At 37.8% G+C, this 19762-nt stretch overlaps 1 protein-coding gene across 1 annotated transcript in view; it reads left to right on the forward strand.

Moving 5' to 3' along the window:
• Nucleotides 1–6283: 6283 nt before the first annotated feature.
• The window catches only part of LOC145981379 (uncharacterized), a 30922-nt gene continuing 17443 nt past the window's right edge, over nt 6284–19762 (forward strand). Inside the window, exons 1-2 of the mRNA XM_083114618.1 lie at nt 6284–6363; nt 10850–11262. Coding sequence (XP_082970744.1) covers nt 10880–11262 — 383 coding nt within the window. The 5' untranslated portion in view covers nt 6284–6363; nt 10850–10879. The remainder of the gene's footprint in view (nt 6364–10849; nt 11263–19762) is intronic.

Raw genomic sequence — 19762 nt, forward strand, 5'->3', positions numbered from 1 at the left:
ATCGCACAACACTACGACAACTCTGCGTTCAGTCGTCAGACGAGGATTGGCTACGTGGGAAATGCTCCTTTCGTGGCTACCATAGCATTTCCTTCATGATCCTATTTGCAAAATTACTATTCACTTGATACGTTTAGTTGTATTATCTCAGAGATGTCACTACTGCTGTTCTCAAACACGAAACCCCTTCGAGCCTCCTGTAAACACTCAAAAAGAGCTACCGGTTGTAGTCTGTGTTATGCATCAAGTTTACAAAAGAGAAATTTTTGCGAAAGGTAATTTCAACTTCTCATTTCACCTATACTTCGGACTTTATCGAAATGTAAACTGTGATAATTACTTTCAGTAAGGTTCCACATTACATTCATATTCGTTCACAGTACTTTCCGGTACTTCCTGACGTTTTTATCAATAGAAAATAACTTACGAATCGGAAGAAAACATGCAGGGCGATTCAGGAAATGTTTATAGTAGGATATGTGCAGAGGGGTGCACTACGCGACTTGCACGTCATTCGCTAGAGCTTGTGACGTCACGAAGAGGACATGAGCGGAAGAAAGCTATGCGGAGAATGTATCAGATGGCCCATGAAACACTGTTTTCATGCATCTTTTGATTTTATACATCAAATCTGTTAATTTGATTTGACAACAAGAGATGAAATACGCGATAGAAGAATAAATTTATTCCGAAACAATGAATAGTTTCTTTTCCAGACATTATTTGCGTGATATCTTGTCCCTGTAGGCTTTGGCCCAGTGCCGGCTTTTCTTTCCAGCTAACCTATTACATTTATTTTAAATGTCTAATTCTAAGGAAAGTTTTTGTGCTGGCATATTCTGATATGACTTTTTCCTGAATATCCTGGAATATCACTTTAATATTTTTACGTTACTTTTCAGATTCTCCAAGTCGACCGTAAGGATGAGGATAAATTTGTATTAGTGTTTTTGTTATTTAGTGTCGCTTTTCTTCCACTTTTGGCTCGTCGCGATGAACAGGATGAATGATGATTAGTTTAATTTGATGACGGAACACTCGTAGAGAACCCCTATGCCTATGCTGGGACATGAACCTGGGATCTTTGGAGGTGAAAACAAAAGTATACCACTTAACGCCCATGGCTATCGAGCCTGTGAATGAATTGGATGGTGGCTATTGCATAAAGGGTGTCTCTTCGGGAAGCATTCAAACGTCTTCCACATAATAATAATATATCCTAGGATCTTCATTATTGCGGGCTTACTAGGCTCTGCCATGTGGGCCAACAATCTGAGTATTACTATGTAGGGTTTGTGTTCTTTGTCTTGTGATCTTCCCTTCATCAATTTCATCTACTCACCATTCATTTGTATCATTGTGATTAGCCAATTGGTGAATTATACGTAAAACGAAACAAAATCAATACAAACACAAAATAAAAATAATGGAACGATTATGCTGTTAGGTTTTTCTGTATTTTAGGCACGTTGCACTAATCAGCCAAGAGTCAGAGATTGCTTTTCAGTCCTATGATTCTTCTAATAATGGGAGGTAAATGTAAGCTGAGAATTATAATTTGGTCTTTTATCCACCTGACTTGAGGACCTTAATTTTTAGATTTTATTTGTAACGATATTTTAAGGTGAATAAGGGAAAGTGAGGGTAAGACCGGGTAGTTAGAGTGTCAGATTTAAGTAAAATATGCATTGTTTAACTGAGTACGCTATATTTCTTTCCTGAAAAGTCATAGTTGCACTACTTTTTTTTATCATTGATTGTTTTCTGAAAAAAGGCAAATCACCAGGTATTATCCCACTGGTGGGGTAAGACCGGGTGCATATGTTAACTTTATAGGAAAATAGAAAAATGGGATTTTCAGTGGAAAAGTAGCAGAAATTTTTATTTTATACCTATGACAAATTTGTTCATGCCTTAGCTGAACAATTCAAGAATATTAGTTACAGAAGTCACAAGTAAAGAAGTTGTCTTCTTCCTCCACTCCACTGCAGCTTTCGTGGGCTCAGCCAAGACACTTTCCACTTTGGATCCACCCTTCTCCTTGTTCTGGGTTATAAAATACATCATTACAAAAAAATATAATTTACTGTTAAAGGATGGGACAATGATGGGTAGTACACGGTCTTGCACCGCTGCTTGTACTCGGTCTTATCCCGAGTGCAGAGGTTATAAAAACTAAACAGTACCAAGCTACTATTGGACTATATCCGTATTGTTTGTTAGGGTATAAATCCTTAGTAAACATATAATAAGCTGAGCTAAAGAGCGTTTTATAACTGTAATGACTATTAAATAAGGATGGTTTAGAAACAAAATTAACATTTGAGAGATGACATCGTAAAACAAACTAACCTACACAGACGCCATGAATTAAACAGCAACAACATGCCAATATGGCCTCTCCTTCTTTTAACTAGTGGAGTGTAGTTCACAATCTTTCCGCTAAAGAGGAGAACTAATGACGCCAGAACCAAGGTACCCAGTTTCACCCCATTATCCAATCTTACCCCACCTTCCCCTACTAATGCGAGGAATTATAAAAACTTACGGCTAATTTCGGCACTGGCTTCCTATCACATTCTGTAATACTTATATTTGTTGTAAGACCATACTTAATACATTAATTTACTTTGTATAAATATTATATTATCAATTGCTTTTCCTAATTAAATGTCATACCATATCAAACACACATGAAATGTGTTTTCCTAATACTAGTAGACCTAGTAGTCCGCAATTAGAAAATAAGTCTTGTGAAGCAACACAAAAATGGCCTCCCCAATGGCATAGTAGTAGCGACGTTGCCTTGTAATCAAGGGGTCCCTGGTTCGATACCCGATGTAGGCACATAGTGGTTCGGATCCCACTTTAAATTGTTAGTCCAGTCGCAATTAACCTTTCTGTGCATAAAGCGGACATAAAACACCAATTCAATCAAGCAACGCAAATATGAAATATTAAATCTAGTTTCTGTATTTTTATTTGGTTTATTATACTTCACTTTTCTGCCACTTTTGGCTAACTGCGAAGATGGGGATGAGTGATGAAATTGATGAATAACCACTCACCAAAATCCATACCCAGGCTGGAATTCGAACCTGGAACCTCTGGCTTCGCAGTGCGATGAGCTAGCCACTCTGCCACGGAGGTTGGCTATTAAATCTACATGAAAAGAGTTTCTGCAGTGTGATTGAGTTGAGTCAAAAAATGTCCTAATGTGTCAGTATTCCCGCGGCATGTATTCCTATATGTACTAATACATGGGATGGTTAAAGCCTACCTACCGACTGCTGGCCACACTTCCACCTGCCGAGGCAGAAGATCATCCAACCTGTTACAAAGTGACGTGTGGTCAGCACAAAGACCGCACCGTCATTTTTGTAAGTCTCCATTACCGGATTACGCTACTCATTCATAGCTCTCGGATTTTCTCACAATGGTGGGGTCCACCGGTCTCATACACAGTCAGAAACCTCAGAAGGAAAGTTGTTACGCTTCCCCTAGGAGACTCGAACCTGCGCGTTCTGTAGCCGGAGCCAAAAAGCATGACGTCTTAGACTGAATGGTCATGGTGTGCAACTAAATATGTACTAAGTTTTAAAAGCAAAAGTGCCTTCTGCGCGTTGCAACATGCCATGAATAAATATAGGTATTATGATTCACAATCTCGGCCATTTATGAAGGTGGTGTTATCATCACGTTTCGGCCCCCAAAATACTATTTTTTAGACCCCTGGTGAACCTCAAAGCAGTTTTGATGCAAGGACGTTGCTGAGAAAATCTTCTTTGAGGCCAACCACCCAGGGAACAGAATCCTCCAGACTATTTACCGACTGAACCACCGCGAGTTTTTAAAGCACATATGAAATAAATTAAAGCTAGCAAATTAGTATTATATTTGTACGATATCTTTAAATTATAATATAATAGATGTGTATACAACATATTATATTGATAACACAAAAATCAGTGAAAAATTTTTCCTTGCTTTCATAAGCATGCGTTACATTGAATAGCTTCTTTGGGCATTATTTACATGACAGCTGTTCTCATTGTTTAACGAGAAGGTTGAAAGTATGTGCAAGGGCAAATCTTCTGTCCTGGAAGACGTACATTATATTTTCAGCACATGAAGTAAAGTAACACAGTGCAATTGACAATTAGTGTTGGCTACCTACGAGATGTTCAAAGTATTATTTTTGCAGGCGATGTTTCAACTTCAAAGCTTAAAAGATCTTATCTTGCTCTCAATATTCAATAAAGCAATAATTAGAACCTGAGTTCCGATTGGTGGCCGCGGTGGCTCAGTCGGTAACGCGTCTGACTACCATGCTGAAGGTCCCGGGTTCGATCCCCGGCCGGTTCAAATCCGGGAACTTTTCTAACGGTGGAAGCGGCCCCGGCGCCCACCCAGCGTCGAATAACATGGGTACCTGGGGGAAACCCTTGGGGGTAAAGGCGGTCAGGGGCGTGATGCTGATCACATCACCCCCACTCATGACCGGATCAAGAAAGTGTGGGGCGTTACACCCACACCCCCTATACGCCTTCATGGCGTGGTGCTATGCACAGGGGAACACTTTACCTTTTTTTACCTGAGTTCCGATTGTGTAATGGCTTTTGAAAGTTGCATACGTGATGATGCAGAAGGCGAGTGTGGAAGTAAGTAGTTTTGAGGAATAAATTGAATCAATCCTGCTGCAGCAACGTGATTTTTTGGAAGCGATTGTTACTTTATTCCAGGCGATTTTCTTCTGTGATTATTGCACGTGGCAAGAGCACAAATAGGATGATTTGTACTCATTCTAACAGCATTCGAGAAAAGGTGTGTATAAGTAAAAAAAAATCGACCGAGTATACGCTAATGGAGTAAGTTCCATTCTGTTCTCATAATGACGTCATAGCATGCACATAATCATGGGAGAAATTCTCGGAACCTCGGGAATCGCCTACCGAATAAAGGTACCTTGCGATATGTGGTCTAATATGTAGCCTCGACAGGCTTGTGGTCAAATTTGTAGTCATTTCCTCAAATACGCTGGTAAAGTAAACGTTACTTCCAGCAATGGAAGACCTGTCTTAATACAATGCCCTCCTCGTACTTTCCCTATGCAGGTAGTATGGAAACGGATCGCGAGGGATACATTTTGTTGTAAGTGACAGCTCTTATCAAAGAAAAAAATGGAGAAACAAAAGCATGCATTTTCCAAAAATTGGCCGGGACTTACGATTTCTTCGGATTAGCTACGATAGGCTTGCTGGCGAGTAAAGGAACGTGAAGTCAAATGGTTCTTTGTCTGCTGTCAGATATTCTATTATTACTTTGTGTGTGATTGCAAATATTAGGCACATTTCCTGCCTTCTACACCACTGCGCATTAAAATAAAGTACAATTCAAGGGAAACTTTCTGTTTCCAGGAAACAGATTTCATAAAATTTACAGGAGAAATTACTTACCGAATGCAGTTTCTTTAGACTTGTGGAAGTGTTTTCTCGCATCGTTCATTGAATTTTGCCTGTAAATCATCTGTTTTTTGATATAAATGTGTGACCGATGCACAAAAGCTGTTGCATCCATTTCCTTCCAGCCGGATGTTGCCTATGTGTGATGACGTAATCCCGGTCAATCCCATTCAGTGTTTCCTAACACGTGTTTTTGTAACTGAAGAATGTACATTTCCGCAAATGGTTTGTAGGGTTATGTGTCAATGGTTCATAGGGCTATGGGGCTATGTAGCCACTTGGTTGACCAAGAATAAAAATAACCATATTCAAGTCTACACATATCACCCATTGATGTTCATGGTATTTTATATTTGCCAAGAACAAGGAGATGCTCTTGGACTATTCTTTCATCCTGTTGGGGTGACTTATTGGAATTGAACCATATTTGTTGCTGTTATTTAAAATAACACATTTCAAACTACATTTGAACTGTCAATAAAAATACTCCACTCACTTGTTTTATATTCTGAAAGACCAGGTTTGTTCAGAATGTTTTCCATGTCATTGCAGAATACTAATTTTTGTCTTCAGTAAAAAATGACAGCAAATCTTTTTTTTTTCCATTTGATAAAATGTAATTCTTGTTCCAGGCTGAAGTACTTTCTTTTCCTTTAGTCTGGAGGCAAGCAATTCCAAAGACTCCTTGGAAAGATGTAAGTCCTTCATCAGATCACTCAATTCATTCTGGTCAACTATGTGAAGTTGTTTGGAAATCAGTGACACTAAGCCTACTGTCTTTATCTTGTGCAGTATCAGACATGCAAGACTCATCCCCTGAGAGCTGTGGTAGTTCATGGATAGGTGGAATGGGTACAAGATCCAAATGCGGAACAGGTCTTCTGACTGAAGGTAGATTAGGGTAAGACCACTTGTCACAATTATGTTGATTGATGCCTGTGATATTAACAATACAAAAATAACAGTCATTGAAGCATTTTTTCTGTTCCCTCTATACCATTGGTACTTCAAATCTCAAGCAGCTTCTCTATCCTTTTGTCCAATGGCATAAATGCTCTGTACAAGTTGTGCATGCAATATGAGGAGCCCATGGCTTATCCTGATCTCCAAGCTTGACACCAAAATGAGCTACATATGCTATTTTCACAAATTCAGAAATTGGTTTCCTAATTGAAGGACCAGGGGGAAAAACGATGAATGTTCATTCGAGACGATTTGCCAGGAAATCAAAGACAAGTATTTCTCTTTCATAAATACATCAATATATGCCAAAATAATAATGCGTTTTTCAGGCACTTCTCATCGTTTCCCAACCAAGGCCGTTCTCATTCTGAGCTATCAGATGGCGCTGCGATCTCAAAATGGGCGAAAAATCGACATTCATCGTTTTTCCCCCTGGGTCTTCAATTGCTTTCAGTGTGTACTCCCCACAAATATAGTGAAATACACTGGGATGATTCAAGCAGGTCCGTCTTGAAGTAGCCATAACTTCTGTAGTGTTCGATCTGCAGTAATGAAATGATATGAGTGGGAATAGTTGTGAAACATGGATCAATTATACATACGAAATGTGGGTAGTTTAAATATATTAATTGCGAAATCAATTAACAAAGCTTGTTATGATATCCCTATTCTGCAGAGGAGATCTTTCAAAGAATTGACTAACATTTTATGCATTCATATCTATCATATCATATCTGTTTCTAAGAAACCGGAACTGATGCAGTCTATCAGATGCAATTTTCTGAATCAGCCCCCAAAACCCCAGGAACAGGCTTAAAATCCAAGAGACACATACACACAAGAAGTTGAGCAAATTTATCTATACCTTCACCTGCAACATTAGGGGAGGGGCACATTGAAGGCCTTCAACCTCAGGATTAACACCCACCCCTTCTCAATCCACAACCTGGACTTAAATTATTTTCGTCACTACCAACCATCAAAACATCCCTTTCAATTAACACTTTGGTACGAAAAAGATGGGAGAGGGCCTACATATTAGCCATGAATGCAACCAACCTCTGGCCTGAAAGATTGATTGATTGATTTGTTGTTTTAAGTCCACTTTATGCACAGAATGGCTAATCGAGACAGGACCTACCTACAGTTTAAAGTGGGATCCGAACCACTATGTGACTCCACGGGTATTGAACCCAGGATCCCTTGTTTACAAGGCGGTGATGCTGCCACTGTGCGATCGTGGAGGCCACTGGTCTGAAAGACGCCACCCACTAACTTTCCAACTAATCCATCACTACCCCTATCCCTTTCTAACCATCATTTTCAACTTTACACAGCTTGCGTTTCCACAAACTTTTTCTACCACTGGAGATGCAGCTGTAAACATTTGAGTTTTTCCAGTGTCTGGTGAGGGTTTCCCTTTCCCTTTTTACACACACACACACACACACACACACACACACACACACACACACATGTATTTTATCTTCTATAGAGGAGCCCAACTTAAGAGTTCAGTATGGTCTGTTATGAGCTTTTGCCTTTGTTGCCACCACCCCCAAATAACAGTGTTTCTGTCAGAAAGGAAAATGCTTAACATTTGAAGAGTAAAAAAGAAATATGCAATAAGCAGAGGAAATGTAAGGTTTTGAAATTCTACACCTTCTTTTACAAGTCAGACCATCGAATAAAGACATATTCTTTTCTTGTGTTTACGTGATTTGGGGAGCTAAAAATAACAGCCCTCCGAATGTTGCCAGTTGCTGCAAACACATGTTGGGAAGAGGGAAATGGGGAGGGGGGAATGTCCAGGCAAAAGTTCGTCAATAGACTTCTGTCCTTCCGTCCCGTGGGGTCAAGAGGTTTATTGTGTGCATGTTTTTTCGTTTTGGCTAGTCCTTCAAGGAGTTCATTATTAGCTCTATTATTATTGTACAACAGCAAAATGTCAAGTGGAAGTGTTATTAAGCGAGAAAGTGGCCAGTGTCTTAAAAGTAAAGAGAGACAAATTGTAATAAATATTTTTTTATTATGTAAAGCAGAAAAATCATGGCAAAAGTGTTACTTCGATTGACTGAAACTACTGAAGCAACTGGAATTTCATGTAAAACTGTTTACAAAATCCGCAGCGAAGCGGTTCAAGGAATTCTTACAACACCAAACAAAAGGAGACAGAGGAGAAAAACGCCAAATAACAGCAGGTATGTAAAATACGACGACTTTGTTCAAAGCGCTGTGTGGCGGAAAGTCCAAGAGTTCTTTTTCAAAAATTGTCCTCCAACCCTTCAATCTGTGCTGCAATCAGTAAATGCTGACCCTTCGTTGCCAAATTTAAAGAGGACAATATTTCATCGTTTGTTGAAAGAACTTGATTTTGTGCATGAATAAAGGGGAAGCAAAGCAATGCTCATTGAAAGGGAAGATGTTGTGTCTATGCGTCACAAATATCTGCGTCAAATTAGACAATTTAGGACCGAAAACAGGTACATTGTATACACGAACGAGTCATGGGTTAATGCTGGTGCTACTGTGCAAAAAGAGTGGAGGGACAAGACAATAAAGACTGCACAATGCCTTTTTCTGTGGCCTTTCCAGTGTGCTTGCAGCACCTACAGGTCGGGGGAGCGAGATTTGTTTTAGTGCATGCCAGTAATGAACACGGTTTTGTTCTAAATGCGAAACTCGTTTTTGTGCGCCGGAAAAAACACCACCGACGAACATGATGAAATGGACAGGGAGACCTACGAAAAGTATATTCCGGACCAGATATTTCCAAATCTCCCTCCACGGTCCATCATCATTCTGGACAAACCATGGACCCAACCCCAAACACAGGATATGAAAATTAGATGCTTAAAAGCATCCGGTGGAAGTATGATATGTATAAAATAGACGAAATGGCAAAAGATCTTGGCCACACAATTCTGCGGTTACTCCCTATCACTGCGAGTTGAATCCCATAGAACTTATCTGGGCCCAGGTCAAACACTATGTCAGTTCAAGAAACAGCACATTTAAAATAAAAGACATGGAGTGACTGATTTGTGAAGGTTTCGATGAAGTGACAAGTGAACTGTGGAAAAAGTGTGTGGAGCATGTAAGAAGAATTGAAAGTGAAATGTGGGATGCAGATGAACTTCAGGATGACATCGAACCCATAATTATACAGCTAAACGAGGATTCTTCGGATTAGGAGGTGACCACCAATGAGGATTCCTCAGGCAGTGGTGACCCAATAGACAGTGTTGCCCCTTTGGAATAAGAATTTAGTAGCATTGTAAATTCATCATATAATTATTTTGCTATTCCCTATTATTTTCTCCTTTTTCTTAGATGGAGGTTTCTTTGTTTTATGAATTTGTGCTCTTATATTATACAGTAACCATGGACCCAACCCCGGACACAGGATATTTGTGCTAGGCACCATGCCATGAAGCCATATAGGGAGTGTGGGGTAACGCCCCACACTTTCTTGATCCGGTTGTGAGTGGGGGTGATATGATCAGCATCACACCCCTGACCACCTTTACCCCCAGGGTTTCCCCCAGGTACCCATGTTATTCAACGGGGGGCCGCCACCAATGTCAGAAAAGTCCCCGGATTTGAACTGGCTGGGGATCGAACCTGGGACCTTTAGCATGGTAGTCAGACACGTTACCGACTAAGCCACCGCGGCCACCGAAAAAATGTGAAAGGCAATTTTTTATTTGGTATATTGGTTTATTATAAAATACATATTTATTATGTTACATACAGAAGTAAATTGCTAAACATTATGCATAAAGGAATTAATTTGTTACTTTTATATAGTATTTCAAATATTTAAAAAGTACAAAAGTAGCAAACTAACTGGTTAAAATGCCAGATTGCAAAATGTAGTTGAAATGCTTTTATTATGTTTAAGTTCTGCTTTCTATTAATATAATCAATTAATATTCCATTCTTATATTTATCTTGCATTCTTATTTTACTTTTATTGCTTACAGTGGTGATGATTACCCCCCTGCTATGGATGGCTACTTAATGTTAAGCCTTGTCCACCAAGAGAAAGTAAACTGTATTCTGCAAAGTAGCGATATTTTAAAATTTCATTTAATACTCATTTACCAGTACCACCGAACGGCCATTATAATTCTATGTTTAGAAAATAATATATTTATAAATTAAATGATACGTATTAGCAAAGATTCTTGTAATCTTTGAGGGAGGGACATGGCTCCAATGCCCCCTTGGGTACGGGCCTGCGTGCACCACTAACTTTTGTGTTGGCATGTACTACAGCAAACGCTCAATGTGCAAAGGAACAATCTTCTGCTGCGCACCATGCGGCAATGCTGTCGTCATAAGCCCCATACTGAACTCTTAAGTTGGGCTCACCAATATTTGAGCACCATCTGATGTTCGTGTGTAAAATGTCTTTTCAGATTGCAAGTGCCTCACCCTCATCAACACAGATGGAGTTTCTTGATCACTCTTTGTCCAACCTCCTGAAGGCAGAACCTCATTTCATGAGCTGTTCAATCAAGTGTGAACCAAATGAAGAGTCAACTGAAAACACTTGGCAGCCAGCATCATCATCATCAGTTATTAAATCTGAACCAAAGTTGGAACAAATGAAAGTCAATGAACCAGGAAATGTTGCCTTTCACATACCATTCAACTCTGGTGCTGGGATGATTGAATTTTTGCAGAATGATTGTAAATATTTGGATGCGAGTGCAGAGTTTGGTGCTGTTACATGCAAAAGTGATGAGAGTGACAATGTTAATGTAGAGCCTGAAGATGTGAAGAGTGAACTCACAATTGAAGATGAATGTCCATCTGCAGAGACTGAAAGGTGAGTACATGAAATATTTTCACATTAGTGAAACCAAGTATCATAAGACTTTGATCATAGGTCCTCAAAATTTCCTCAACTTGAATATTTAGTCATTTTCAGAATTGCTTCTTGTATATGGGCAAAGTCATGAATTTTTCCATGTAGCAATTAAACAATGAAGCTTGGATTTCAAGTCTCCCATATTTAAGAACAAAATATGATTTCTTTATGAATAGTTTTACATATGAACACTTTCTGTTGTTTTTGATTGCTTGGTTTGGTTTATTTTACATCACTTTTCTGCCACTTTTGGTTAATCGTGGAGATGAGTGATGAAAGGTTGAAATTGATGAAGTCACACTCACAGAGAACACACATTCCCAGGCAGAGATTGGAACCCAGGACATGCCTAACCACTTCACCATGGAGGTCGGCCTCTGTTGTTTTAGTTTGCAGAGATGTGTTGTAGCAATGAAATGAGTGTTTTTTATGTTATACTATATATATGTCATTTCATGATTGCCAACTCTTTGTGATGTGTTCTGCATGTGGAGGGTTACTTATTATATACCATGTTTCAAAATTATTTGAATGATTTGAACTTGTTATATTTTTTTCATATATTGTCAAATTAGGATACAATTTTGCACATGTGTAATGTAACTGTCCATGTTTAAGTGCCAGTGGTTATCACAAAGTTAACTCACAAATGCTAATGTCAGCACCCTTTGTTACTCTGCACAGGTCAATATGGTAATCCAACTCCATTCAGACAGATTTCAGTATGCACCTCAGCACTAAATCAATGGAGTTCTTAGGTGATGGATCTTAATGAAATTTTGTATGAAACTGACATTGCACACTCACGACTGACCTACTCTCACAAAATTATTTCTTCTAACCACTGGCACATTGCAGTGGAATTTAGAACTATTGGGACCTTTCCAAAAAGAAAACTTAAGGATGTGCTTCATGTATTTCACAGGATCATCATATTGTGAAATTTGTATGCACATATGTAATTCTATTTCATAATGTACAGACAGAAACTTTTATTCAGATTGCTTAAACATTACAAAAACTTCAGCAAATTTTCATTGCCTAGTTATTTCTCGCCCACGCTGTAGTTCTATCATCCACTTGTTGAAATGCTTATTCATGTTATTTGAAAATCCTCATGTTAAGCATATTTGGCATAGTCTACATCATTACCAGTTTGCAATGGCCCACTCGTTTACACAATGGCTACACCATGGTTGAAAGCATTATATTTTATTGGAAATGTAAAATGTTCTGATTGTTTGGTAGCTATATATGGCTGCCACCAACTTCCTAAAAATTTGGGGCTTTTGTTATTCTTATTCTTATTTTTTTCCGTGATCCATACAATATTATTTCATGTTCTGACTGGCTGGTATAGAATTATTCAGTCCCATTATGAATGTTACCAAATAATCTCAGTCTATCAGATCCTTTACCATATGTTACCTGTTTTACAAACATAAAATAAGGAGCACAAGAATGTGTGCAGTTGAAACACTGAACAGGATCTCCTTCACTTGGAATGAATTGTCCACATTTGAAAGCAAAGAGCCAAATTTTTTACAATTGTAGGTGTGATATCAGTATATATATCTTGCACAATACTATGCAATTATGTACAATGCACCTTTTCCTTGATCTGTGGTGAAAAATTATTCAGAACTCTGGCACGAGTTTCTTTCCAGTGAGATGAACATGTTTTACAGAGTTTCTTGTGAGTAATCTCGCGTAGCAGTTTGGTTAGTGATCCTGTTATAGTTTTTCATCAAGATTGAAACATCCTAGGTTCAAATCCTACCCTCTCCTGTTTCTTTTTTTCTTGTTACGTACCAAGTGCAAAGTGTTGTAATAATGTAATATAAGATTGTGGGGTCATTCCAAGCCAAATGAACCGGGATCTGAACCTTGACATCCCAGTAATTAATAATTTTTGGTGCAGTGCTAGTACCAGTAAAGTTGACAAAAACTGCCAAATTTCAGATTTTTTTGGGCTCTTAGTTTTAGTGTTATTGACTTTCAAGGAAGCAAATATCCCAAAATTTGCCAACATTCTGAAATCTTTAAACAGTTCTAGATCAAAAGCTATTTTACCTAGAGAGCTCAAATAGGAGTCATTCTCTTCTGCTTTTATTGAGCTTTAATTTGAAATGCAACATGACTGTGGTGTTTGAATTTCTTAATTTTTAAAAAGCTTGAGAAGAAGTATTTTCAAAATTTCATAAACACCATTTTTAATATTTTTGAAAAACATATATGATTTGAAGACATCAATTGACTATTTGTGAGCAAAATTTCATAATGGGACGGCAATGGGTTCCTATGAAAATTACATTTTTGTAATGTAATATGTGCGAAATTTGCTAAATTTGTTGACTTCCATGTTATAACCACAACTATATGCTGAGTGGATGATGTTATAACGATACCATCAAGTGTACATTATATGTGGCCAAGGTTTTACAACGTTTAATTTTTAAATTACATTTTTGTGGAATGTGATCTATCTCATTGTTCGACCTGTCAGATTTCTTCATTATATTTCAAATTTCATGAAAATCAATACATTAAATCAAAAGTTACCGACCTCAAAAAATTAACAAATAAATCACAATATTTCCTTGCAGTCTTGCATGCTTTGCACAGAACTAAATGTTGCATGTTAATAGACTTTGTATATACCTGGTTTTGCACAATGAATAGAGTTTGCTCTCGCTTTCTTGGTTATTTTAATTCATTTTTCCTTAACTAAAGTGTGTTTTGAACTCAATTTTTGTATTCTGCATGGTAAAAATGCTGAATAATAATTTTAAGCAATATCTCATTGACTGTGTTGATTTCAGTGTGGCAAAATACCTCTGTAGGGAAAAATTGGAATAGTACAAAAATATCCTTTTTCCCTCTATAATTGCACAAACATGTATAGTATTTTTTCTCTTGTTAAAGGTCTGAAATAATGAAGCATATTTAAATCTGTTGCCAAGTTGCCTTTTATAATTTTTAGAAGGAATTACAATGTCAATATCTCTACAATACTGTTACAAAATTGTTATTTGTATTCATGTAAATTTGATAGTAATCTGTAAATACGGAAAAAGGATGGGGTATTGGATACACTTGTGAGGATATCGTGATGAAGAAAAAGTGATGGTTTGGTGCAGGACAATACAATGCTTGATTTTCTTGTTCAAAAAGGCTTTATTTTCAATATTTTAAGTCTCAAATTGGAGCACGATGATTAGTCTCTCTTTTACGTGAAAGTTTAACAAGTGTGATAAGTGAAGTGGACTAGGTGTTCTTGGTTGTACATGGATACATTACACATGGTTGACAAAGACACAACCTCAAAGCATTAAAATGTCAGGATATGTATTAGCAACACACTATAAAGGTGTCGTGACAATGGCGAAGTATGCATCTGTGCAGTAGCTCATACAACATGGCCGCTCCATTGTTGACTTGCACGGTAGAAGAGCAGCAAAGTGTAATTCGTTTTTTGTGTTCAGAGGGAGTGAAACCTTCTGAAATCCAAAGACGTGCGCTAATACTCTTACTTAGGAATTTAGTGCAGAGGAATTTTATTGCTGTTATTAAACGATATTATGCTCTTTGCATAATTAAGTATTTTCAAGCCAATGAAAGTACCAAGCAACTATGTAAGATGCATTATTTTCTATGTAATTGAACTATCCAACTTAGTTCTCTAGCAAATGTCTTGTTATTATCACTTGCATACAGTTTATTCGTTAGTTTTGTTACCTATGTGTTTGAAAGATAAATTGCCCATACATTAGAAATCAGTAGCAGCAATTGAGTGACAAAAGTGGGGAGGAGGGCAACGACAGTTTACTTTTCCTTTGCAGATGAGGCTTAGCATTAACATGCTATAGTTTTGGGGGCATAAAGTGAAGAAGCAACCACCCCCACCCCCAATGGCCATTAGTGTTGGAAATGAACTTATTATATGCAGTTGTTTTAAATCTGCTGTCTGAAACCATGTTCATATGTAAATTAGTGAGAATAATGGAGGGAGCAAAGGACAACGGTGTCACGTAAGTGTATATTCTTCTAATACAGTTATTTTCAGTGGTTCGGGGCCCACTCTATATATGCCCTTGTTCCATACCCATCAATACAATAAAACAGTAAGATGAAATGAGGTTGTTTTTCTTTCTCCAAATAAACTATCATCAAGGTTCCCCCCCCCAATCAGAGGGTCTGTTCATGCCTGTGTTGAAATCTACAGCAGAATGAATGCTCAGTACAGAGATAATTGTTTGTCAGAAGAGAGTGTACTAAATTAATGGATTCGCTAATTGATCTGCTGTTTTACTGTGTTAGTTGCCACACAAACTGGCTTGTCTTCCGTCTTTAAACCTTTCCACCCATTCATATACTTTCCCCTGACTTACAATTGTCTCGTACTGAACCTTCATTCAGCTCTAGATTTCAGAAGGTTTCACTCCATCTGACTACAAAAAACGAAAAACACTTTGTAGCTCTCCTACAGTGCAAGCCAACAGAGGAGCGGCCATGCTGTATGAACTACTGCGCAGGCGCAGTGTTGCTAAGGAACTTTTTTGATGAATAAAATTCCTCTTATTTAATGACTCCCCACGTATAGTTTTCAATTTGCTTACTTGATATTAAAGGTAATAAATAATATGAATTGATAATGACTCCAATTTGAGCTCTCTACATCAAATAGTTTTTGATCTATAGTGGAACCACAAGCCAAACAACCTGTGCAAACCCACAGCTCCTGTGCACCATACGCCTGTGAGTAGGGGAGGGGGAGAGTGGACCATGCTTCTTTATGGCCCGAGGTAGGGGGAAGAAGGGAAAGCTGCACGGGGACTTCTCGTCCCAAGGTTTTTTTTCCTTGTGGTCGATCTATAGAACTGTTTAAAGATTTCAAAATGTCTTCAAATGTTTGGATTTTTGCTTTTTTGAAAGTCAATAACTCGAAAACTACGAGCCAAAAATAATCTGAAATTTGGCAGTTTTTGTCCTCTTGATAGGTGCAATGTATAAACAAAAAATCTAAAAAATCTGAATCTCTAAGGTTCAAAAATATTTTTTATCGGTTGACTTGACATGAAATCACTGCAAGTATCTATTCATTCTTCAAGAAAAGCTTCTGCTCAGCTTGCTTGATTTTTCTCTGGTGCAGTATTCATCGCGAGCTCAATTATATTTATCTGTCACAAATTATGTTAACACACATTAACAATTTATATGACATAAATATCTGTTGTTAAGAGCTATTATTTTAAAATTTGCACAAACTGAGATAGAAGTATTTTTTGTTTGCCTTAATTTGTGTATATGTTGAAGTAGGTATTGAGAAATGAATATTGTGCAAATTTGAAACCCTGAAATAATTTTCCATCCCCTGTAGAAAATGTTGAAGTTCAAGGTTATACCCTCCATTTTTCATGAAAAGTGAAGCGAGACTAAGTTAAAAGTGCTGTATCTTTGGAAAGCAACAACATCCCAAACTTTTCGTGAAAAGATTATCTTAGGCTATTAACTAAGCAAGTTGCGAAAAACATTCCAAGCTTTCGAGAGCTTACGTCACATGTTCAAGGTAGAAGTTCAGTTCAGAGCATCAACCTGGTGTATATATGTTTGTGGAGGGGGGATTCCGGTGAAGATGGCGGACCAATGGGGTGGTGTGTGTGCTGCATGCGCGCTTCTGGTTAACTAAAGCTAACCAAGCTGGGTCCAGTTCGAGTCCAGTGTCGCAATTAAGATTATAATTTTCTTCATGAATGGCTATTGCTTCCTTGATGATGCGGAAGCGGGCTCACACATATTTATATCTTAATGCCAACAGTCTTCACCATCCGTCTCAACGAGCTACAGTACTCTCTACTTTATTTCACCGGGTCATCTCTATCAGCAACGCGGAGCATCTTCCATAAGAAATACAGCATCTTCGGACAGCTTTCAAACAGAATGGGTACTCGGAACACAACATCAACAAAACACAAAGACGAGTACTGTCCATGAAGACCAGCAATCAGGGTAGCCGGACGCATCAGGGGACATGGACACTCCAGGGAACCCGGACAAAGCTGACCAGAAGATAGCCATTCTTCCTTACACCAGAAATCTCTCCGGAGTTAATAGCCAAATTCTCAATAAAAATAACTTAAAAACCATTCACAAACCACCTCCAAAGATCAGAAGCCTACTATGCAACCCCAAGGATGAGTTAGGACTCAAGACGCTGGGAGTCTACCGTATTATCTGCAAATGCGGGAAATCATACATTGGGCAAATGGGTAGGGCAATAAAACCACTGTAAAGAACACCAAAGCTACGTCAAGTATTAGTTTTTCTTGTATGTACGCATTGCTTGCATTATAGAATTGTTTTTCTTTGTGACGTTTCAGGAGAACACACGCTCCTTTCATCAGACATTTATTTTCATTTTGACAAAAGATACAGTTATAACAATGGTTAGTAATTTTTTAAACAAAAAGAATCTGTTATATAATGGATATAATCAATGTTACATTGTTGTAATATAGCAACTTAACTGTGAAAAAAGCAGTCTGTTTTATTTTTATTTCATATATTTTTTTAAAAAAATTATGAATCCCAAATATCATCAGGTAATTCAATATCATCATTGTTTTCACAAAGTCTCTTGATGTTTTCTGTTACATTAAATTTTAAAGATGGTGGCTTACTCCATTTGTGAAAAAGAAAACTCCATACTGGATCTATGTTACCATTTTCATTATTTAATTTATTCTAGTGTTCTTCTGCAATGAACGAAGCTTCCCAGACATTCAACTCTGTGTTTCCCATTAATCTTTTTAAAATCCTTCTCTTTTTAATCAAATGCTTCTCTTCGATGATATGAGTTGACAAACCTGTTCTTGGGTTTAGATTTAGAATGTCCAAATCATGTTCGTGCCATCTTATTGCAATTTTCCTTGCTGTTTGTCCCACATAATCTTTTGAACATGAACAACTTATATTATATATTCCTGTGGTTTCCACATCTGGTAGAGGGTTTCTCATTTGGAATTCATTGAATGTACATTCCAAACTTCTTGGTGATTTAAAAACAATTTTGAAATTAAAAATTACTGTATCTTTAGTCAAAATGAAAATAAATGTCTGATGAAAGGAGCGTGTGTTCTCCTGAAACATCACAAAGAAAAACTGTTTTCTTATGCTTGTATTAACCGTAAACTACAGGAAAATAATACATCAAGTATTTCCATCCTGAAAAGTCGGGACCAGCAGAACATTCAATCAATGACGGACATAGACCAGATTTCAGCAACACAGAAATCATAGCCAAGACTTCAAACTACAGGGACAACATCATCAAGGAAGAAAGCTGCTATTCATGAAGAAAATGATAATCTTAATCGCGACACAGGACTCGAACTGGACCCAGCTTGGTTAGCTTTAGTTAACCCGAAGCATGCATGCAGCAGACATGCCACCCCATTGGTCCGCCATCTTCACCAGTATCCTCCCTCTACGAACTTATATACACTGGGTTGATGCTCAGAACTGAACTCCAACCCTGAAGATGAGAGTGACGTTAGTTCTCGAAAGCTTGGAATGTTTCCCGCAACTCACCTGGTCGATAGCCCGAGATAATATTTTCATCATTCGTCACCAGGAAAGCTTCAAGACTTACTAATCCCAAACTTGTGTTTTGATATACTGTTAATATAAGACTGTTTGCTTATATCAATTCAATTGTTTTGTTAGGGCATTATTTCTTTCCATTGTTATGCAGCAACAAAGAGGGTCCAAAATGCAGTTTTTGCCTGATTTTGCCCCTTAATATCTTGGTTAAGCAACAGTACCCCAAAGATTTGTTTACTGGGCATTGAAGTTCACTATTAGGACAAACTACCTGCTATAGCACATTACTTGGATATTGATGCTGTTAGCAGATAATACCCTTTGAATACTTAAAAGTTGCGAAATCCACAACTTTAGAAATAAGCTTATCTCAAAAGAGTATCAACCATAAATTAAACGAACTATGCCATTTTGTATCTGAATGTATGTACTAACACATGGAAATGAAAAAAGTAAAACATTGGACCCTCGTACCATTTTTTTTTTTTATATTAAGAAATATCAATGTAAATTATCACACTTCCTCCCCTATCAGAATGTGGGAGAGCCCTTTCTCTTCCCTTTTTGGTTCCAAATGGAACAGTCTGTGTCGTGAGAAGTTGTGGGATAGTTTTCATTTTTCTTCCGTTGGTGGATAGCGTAATGGTTATGACCTCTCCACGTAAATTACCTCTATAGATGAAGCAATGTACGAGCAAACGTCTTACCACACAATGAAAAGTTATACTGGGCCCCCATTTTCCTTGAGCCATATAACTGCGTACTTAGTAGTAAGAGGAACAGACCTTATCAATAAAGCATTAATTATAACGAAAGCTATATTTTCATTTTTTAGGTTTATTACAATCAACATATT

The sequence above is a fragment of the Lepisma saccharinum genome, chromosome 29 (genome assembly GCF_977018435.1).
Source record: "Lepisma saccharinum chromosome 29, izLepSacc3.1, whole genome shotgun sequence".
In the NCBI taxonomy this organism is placed as follows: domain Eukaryota; kingdom Metazoa; phylum Arthropoda; class Insecta; order Zygentoma; family Lepismatidae; genus Lepisma; species Lepisma saccharinum.